Here is a 6,692-nt window from a genome sequence, read left to right as displayed (position 1 = left end):
ATTATAAAATTCAAAATAAATATCATTAGATTTATTATAAATTACAAATCGACATTGCAGAAATCAGATATCGTAAAAGTTAAAAGTTGGAAAATATGCATGCCCTATATCCACAATGGAGGTAGGCAGCGGTATATACCAGCTCCACTAGTCCTAGTACCGCAAGGTGTTCGAACTCCCGAGATTCCATGTCAGTTTATTACTTTATTTCTATTATTATAATAAGGGACCTTGTCAGTTGTAGATCTAAATCTGCCACGAAAAGCATGCGTCGGTGCTAAAGTTGTGTGAACGGTTTTTAAAGGCGGAGAGGAGAAGGATTATCTTATTACAGACAGCCGATTGGTTGTACTAAGTCTAAAGTATGCGGTGGTGCTTGCGAAAGGTTTATGTAAAGTAGGAGGGAGAAGAGAGGGGCTATTTTATTGGCGATGACACGGCCTTGACCCCAAGTCGCCTAGGTCGTCCCCTGCTCAGCTCACCCACCCACCCCTCTGCACCCCTTGCTTGCTCTCGTCCGTTCTACTACATATATACCCATCGACAGGCACAGCTCGGCCGCACACTCCTCTACTTCACTACATCCATACATTTGCAGTCCAGACCAGCCCCAGTCGATCCTCTCTCATTCCCACTTCCACCTTGTTCGTGTTGGTGATCAATGGCGTCGAGCACCGGGCTGACAGCTCCGAGCTCACCGGTTGGGACAAATACTACTCCTCCACCGGCGACCACCATGGAGCCCAATATGGACGCCGGGCTGCTAGCATTGGCTTGTTCCGGATCTTTCCACGATCTGGAATCATTCCTCGACGGGAAACCAGCCGCCTTCACCATGGGAAGCTCGGCCACGCAGCCACCTGATCTGTACGCCGTTACCGTTGGAGGTAACACTCTTCTCCATGTGGTGGCCGCCAGCCATGGCGACTCTGAGGACTTACTGGATAAAGCCAGACTTGTCTACAGCAAGGCGCACAGCCTCCTCTTCGTGCAAAACAACGAGGGAGATACGCCCCTGCATTGTGCTGCACGGGCGTGGAATATCCCAATGATGTCTCTTCTCATTGATCTTGCCAATGGCCAGGGTATTAACAACGCTAAGGGGCTGCTGGAAACACAGAACAAGCTCAAAGAGACAGCCTTGCACGAGGCCGTCCGCTTTGGGAGCAATGATATGGTCAATTTGCTCATGGCCCGTGATCCAGAATTGGCCACTCTTCCTGAGGAAGGTACTTCACCATTGTACCTCGCCATCTTACTGGAAAATGGAATCATCGCAAAAACACTCTACGAGTTGAGCGGTGGGGTTCTTTCATACTCTGGACCAAATGGACGAAATGCATTGCATGTTGCTGTTCAGCGGAGCCAAGGTACCGACTTTAACCTGAATTTCACCTACCATTATTAGATATATGTAGTACTCCCTCTGTATCAAAAATTCAAAATAGAAGACCTTTTTTTGAGAATATGATAGTGTCAAAAAAGTCTTATATTTTGATACGGAAGGATACTAGTATTTAGCATACATTTACCTCATTACTATTTTACCATTTGCATCCACGCTTTTAGTGTGTTGTTAGGTTCAAAATTTACATTAATGAGACATCTAAGAAGGATATTTAGTTAGTCCTGAAGACCAGTCATCTTTTGTGGGGACGTAACCCTTATAATATGATTTCGTTAAAGAAATTGGCGTGAACTCCCATCGCAATAAAAGGAAAAAAAAAAGGATCCAAGCTAGGTGAAAGATGTAAAATTAGATATTCTATAGTGTTATTCGACACAGAAGATGTACTGTATGCAACAGAGAAACTACTTTATTTCACCCATACTGAATCGGTTATGATACCATACAAAACTTGGAGAACAGGTGTATGAAGAGACTCTGTTTCATTCCATCCAGTTTGCGACTCTTTGATCAACAATAAACAAAGTTAGTAGTCTAAACATGTCAACTCATGAACCATAATACTCCACTAACCACCGTGTGTAAAATTCTAGTGCACATCATCTTGACTTCTTATACTGATGCATGGACACATTTCCTTTAGCATCCTTTCATAGTGCTCTTTTGCTCTCTAATATTGATTGGTTTAACGGAAAGATGCCACTCACAGATCTCACGAAGATGTTGTTAGAATGGAACAATGACCTTATACAACAAGGGGATGCAAACGGAATTATGCCTCTTCAATTTGCCGTTGTAGATATTCTGCGTCGAAGGAAAAGAGCCAGCCAACCCATATGTTTCGAATTATTGAAAGTCAATCCAGATGCACTGTATCAATCAGACCGCAATGGATCATTTCCGACACACGTGGCTGCATCCGTTGGTGCAACATCGATTATCACTGATTTTCTTATGAAGTCACACAATTGCGCTGGCTTGCTTGATGCTAGGGGAAGGACATTTCTTCATGTTGCTGTTGACAAAATGAAAATAGGGATTGTCGACTATGCTTGTCGAAACATATCACTATCATGGATTTTGAATATACAAGACAAAGATGGGAATACTGCACTCCACATAGCTGTAAGAAAAAGAAGTGTGAGAATGTTTTGTTCTCTGTTAGGGAATAGACAAGTACACTTGAATTTGATGAATGGGAAAGGGGAGACTCCATCAGATATAGCACATCAAAATCTTCCTGAAGGAACACGATATATCAAATGGGTAATATATAGGAGCATTTTAATTTTCAAACACGGCGGTTGAGGTAAACAAGAGTAATTGAGATTTGCATGGTTTAATATTTATTTATTCTAATTTTGTAGGAAAGTGATGCACAAATACTCGGGGTACTCAACTATATCGGTGCTAAAAGGGGTATTTCTCACCAGGGTTTCTTGAATGAATACGATACTGACCAAGCAAGACAGGATGAAATACATTTGTTGAGACAAATGAAAGAGGGGACACAAAGTCGTTGTATTTGCTCCGTCCTAATTGCAACCGTGACGTTTGGTGCAATGTTCACCATGCCTGGAGGTTATAGAGATGAGGATCACACTCATGCAGGGTCACCAATTCTTGCTGGAACGTTTGGTTTTGATATATTCTTCATGGCCAACACACTTGCCTTTGCTTTCTCAACCACAGCTACAATTTTTCTCATGTTTTCTGGGGATCCCACGGTACCCCTTGGGATCCGGAAAGTGCTATTTCGAAGGTCCATCTCCATCATATTGATATCAGTGTCTTGCATGACGCTTGCCTTTACAATTGCTGCAGTTATGATGTTAGTTCCAGTTGCTCTTATGTCTGCATTTGCAGTTGTCCTCAGTGTTGATCTCGTAGTGGTGTATGTCTGTTGGGAAGCAGTATTCAAGTCTATTTTTCTGTTCGCAGCACTCTGTAGGAGAAATGGGATATGGTACGGGATAGTCTGGGCATGCCCATTTGCAGCAGTATTCTTCATGTCATCTATTTCTGTGGCCTGTTCGTTTGCCCTGGGGAGTCACGCCGGTGGCAAGGTGGAACCACCGGCACAACCACCGGCACCATTTGCTTGAAGAGGGTCAAATATGCCTATATTACATATATGGAGCATTACTATCTCTTGTAACAGTGGCTGTTTCTCACACTACCAGCTGGAGATTTAGACATTTGCTTTTTTCAACAGTTAATGTGTTTGTACCAGTGTAAACAACGATTCATGTATTTGCCTGCAACTGTATTTTGTCTCGTCCGGATGATATGTACGACTCGTCTAAGTTAAATTTAAGGAGCTGTATTAATTTCTGTTATGAATTGATCTTTTAACAGTATTTTGAGTATACATTTTTCTAAACTGTTTGCGGAGCCTTGAAATTGCGGTCATGCCAGCTCAGCGCACGTGTACATGATGTATTTCCTTTTTTCTAAGTTAAATTTAAGGACCCTGTGTAGAAGTTGAAACCGAGGTCAGATCGTTCGTTTCTTCAAAATACAAGGTTAAAACTTTGAATAAAATCACAAAAATTACTAGCCACGACAAATTTTACATGTCCAAACCAGTGTTACAGCAGCAGTCCTCCAGCGACGATGCATTCTATCAAGTTAACTGACGGCTATGTATGACATTTGAAGAAACACCCATCAGCATGGGGTGCAACGGATTCAGATTGAAGTCAGAGCTGTAACCACACCACTGTTTGCAACTTCTACACAGGTGTGTCAGCTCGCTGTCTCCGCTTGAGTGCTGTCTTTGTCGCTTCTCTTGCGCTTCCTAACCCTCTTCCTCTTCGCCTCACCATCAGCCTTAGGACCCTGAAGGGAACATGTGCTCATTAGTGCTCATGCTTGTCAGATACATGTGCTTCCGGTGTAGGGTCATGCACATCCCAGTGCAACTGAAATCAGGAGCTACAGCACAACAAAAAATGTGCAATGGGGCTTCAGTAGCCTATCTAAGATTTAAGTTGTTGCATTATCTCTTATACATCCTACTCTGAGTTCTACACCTCAACATAAGCCATGCAACTCCAAGCTTGCTGTTGAAACATTGAATTAAGCACGTATAATCTGCATGTTTCAACTATTACATACAGCTTACAGATGTAAATGCTATCTAGCGATGATTAAGTACCTGATTTTGAGCAGCTGACGGTTGGGGCTTCGGTTTCTTTTTCTTGCAAGAGAGTGGGTTTGGGCCCTGCAGAAGGACACACATCGGCTTCTCATAACTCCAAATGTTAGTGATGCCCACTAAACGTGCATATGACGAATATCCTGAAGAACAGTTTATGTAAATATAACCTTTGCTCTGTTCCTTTTAAACTTGCATTTCTCTGCCACTTGATGTGCGTTTCCATCGACAGATGTCTTTCCTTCCGATGACGCCTTCAATAGCTTCTTAAATTCTGATTTTCCATATGAATACGCTTCTCCTCATCCAACTGAGCAAACTTACGTTGCTGCACGGAGGGTTGCTCAACAAACAGGGAGTTCTTCAGACCGTATATCACAGGAACACAAGGAACCTACAGCATAATAAAACATGCACGAACACGTTGCTGCACAAAAAGTTTAGAAGATAAGATGGCAAAAATCTTCATACCTCTCGTAGCTTTGCCCGGAGACCAGAATCCTGGGTGGCGACAAAGTAGTGCTCCGGATTCTTATCACCAACCAGGGACAGGATACAGTCCACAGCACTGACCACTTTGTCATGCTCGCAACCGAAGACACAAATAAAATTACAGAGGACAGACAATCAGCGCCTCCGCAAGTCACGATACTGCAATATCCCCACTGAATGTAGTAGTACTATGAATACACTCAACACATCAAGAGAAGTCTCTCTCAAAAAAGAAAAACACATCAACAGAAGTCCATTGAACAATCCGTGTTTCAAACTCCTCTAAAACTATCCTTCCTGAATGACTGAACGTAGTAGTAGTAGTACTACATACAAACTGAAAGAACAAAACAATTGTGCAGAATTCCGTTACATGTTTTTCAGTTCGTGCATGAAGTTAAATAGTTGGAAATGGAACCAAACTAACCATTACATTATTTGCAGTTGAGAGTATTGGAAGCAAACAAAACAGTGCCAATTTACAGGATAAGCACAAACAGGGAGGTTCTGATTAACGAGCAGTTCAAATTGGTGTGACCCAAATTGGCTCTAATTCTATGAGGTAACTAAGGGCATGTCCAACGCGGACGCTTAGGACGAGCACCAGGATCTGATTCCCGGCCAATTAGCGGTTAGTTTAGGAAATCCTGGTGTTTAGCTAGGCATCGAAGCAACATGATGCATCGAGCGCTTAGCCTCTTTTCTACCCGCTCGAAGCGCCCGGGTTCATTATTTATTGAACACAATTAGCGCCTGCCGTTGGAAGGCAAGGCGCTTAAGTATTTTTCTAATTTTATGATCTTTATTTTCTTTTCCGTAAGCGCCTATACTAGCGGCTGGCATTGTAGATGCCCTAATAGGACAAGACAAAGTGATTCATATTCGAAATTGCATCAACGACCAATGCAATTTCATACTAGAATTTCAAGACTGTAAATAAAATAAAATAAAACAGGAGGATAGAAGTTAACATCAGAAGGGGACCTGGCGGCGGCGAGGAGCTGGGCGGCGTCGAAGGCCAGGGAGTAGGACTTGCCGAGGCGGCGGAGCTCGACCTGGACGCACTTGGAGGTGAAGAGCGGGGGCGGCCGGGCGGCGGAGAGGAGCTCGCGGAGTGCGTCGTCGGCCGGGAGCAGTTGGTGGACGAGGAGGTGGTGCACGAAGGTGCCGTCGACGAGCACCTTGTAGGGCTCGCGGAAACCGAAGCAGGTGGAGTAGAACTTTACCACCTTGCGGTGCCTCGACCGCCTCTTCACCCTCATCGTCGGCGGCGGCCGGAGGTGGCGGCTGCATGTCGAGTGGAGGTGGAGGAGGCGCGAGGGCTTTGGGGTTTCGTATCCACCGCGTGCGTGCGTGCTGGGCCGGTGTGGGCCGGGCGGACTCTGTTCCCGGGCTGGGCTGTGTACTGCGGTCCGTGATCATCATGCTCAAAATTTAAGAACAAAACAAATAGGCCATTTTCCCCTAAAAAAACAAATAGGCCATTTTCGTGTAACTGTTCTACGGGAATGTATCAGTGCACCCACTCTTGAGGTGTTACTAGTGCACCGGTATGTTTCAAAAAAAAACTAGTGCACCGGATCCCCTATTTTAAAATATATTTAGAAAATTTGAAAGAAATCTAACATATTG

The 6,692-nt window shown here is 44.0% G+C and overlaps 1 protein-coding gene and 1 pseudogene across 2 annotated transcripts; one reads left to right on the top strand and one right to left on the bottom strand.

Moving 5' to 3' along the window:
* The first annotated feature begins 545 nt into the window (after positions 1 to 545).
* Positions 546 to 3,765, top strand: LOC123142241 (ankyrin repeat-containing protein At5g02620). Of its 2 annotated transcripts, none has more exons than XM_044561231.1 (3): positions 546 to 1,370; positions 2,118 to 2,533; positions 2,776 to 3,765. In XM_044561231.1, exons 1-3 carry the CDS (start codon positions 662 to 664, stop codon positions 3,511 to 3,513), a joined length of 1,863 nt encoding a protein of 620 aa, XP_044417166.1. In that variant the 5' UTR covers positions 546 to 661; the 3' UTR covers positions 3,514 to 3,765. The 2 variants fall into 2 exon arrangements, with proteins under 2 accessions (XP_044417166.1, XP_044417165.1); XM_044561230.1 differs by having other exon boundaries at positions 548 to 1,370; positions 2,118 to 2,674.
* Positions 3,766 to 3,894: 129 nt separating this feature from the next.
* LOC123146306 (rRNA-processing protein UTP23 homolog) lies at positions 3,895 to 6,351 on the bottom strand (annotated as a pseudogene).
* Positions 6,352 to 6,692: the final 341 nt, after the last annotated feature.

The sequence above is a fragment of the Triticum aestivum genome, chromosome 6D (genome assembly GCF_018294505.1).
Source record: "Triticum aestivum cultivar Chinese Spring chromosome 6D, IWGSC CS RefSeq v2.1, whole genome shotgun sequence".
NCBI classification, from domain to species: Eukaryota; Viridiplantae; Streptophyta; class Magnoliopsida; order Poales; family Poaceae; genus Triticum; species Triticum aestivum.
This window is presented reverse-complemented; position numbering and strand designations above follow the sequence as displayed.

Bases quoted from the DNA above. Each gene is read 5' to 3' on its own strand.
- LOC123142241 (XM_044561230.1), top strand. From the start codon at position 662: ATGGCGTCGAGCACCGGGCTGACAGCTCCGAGCTCACCGGTTGGGACA. The intron at 1,371-2,117 runs GTACCGACTTTA...TGCCACTCACAG, and splicing joins TGCTGTTCAGCGGAGCCAAG to ATCTCACGAAGATGTTGTTA. The intron at 2,675-2,775 runs GTAATATATAGG...CTAATTTTGTAG, and splicing joins GAACACGATATATCAAATGG to GAAAGTGATGCACAAATACT.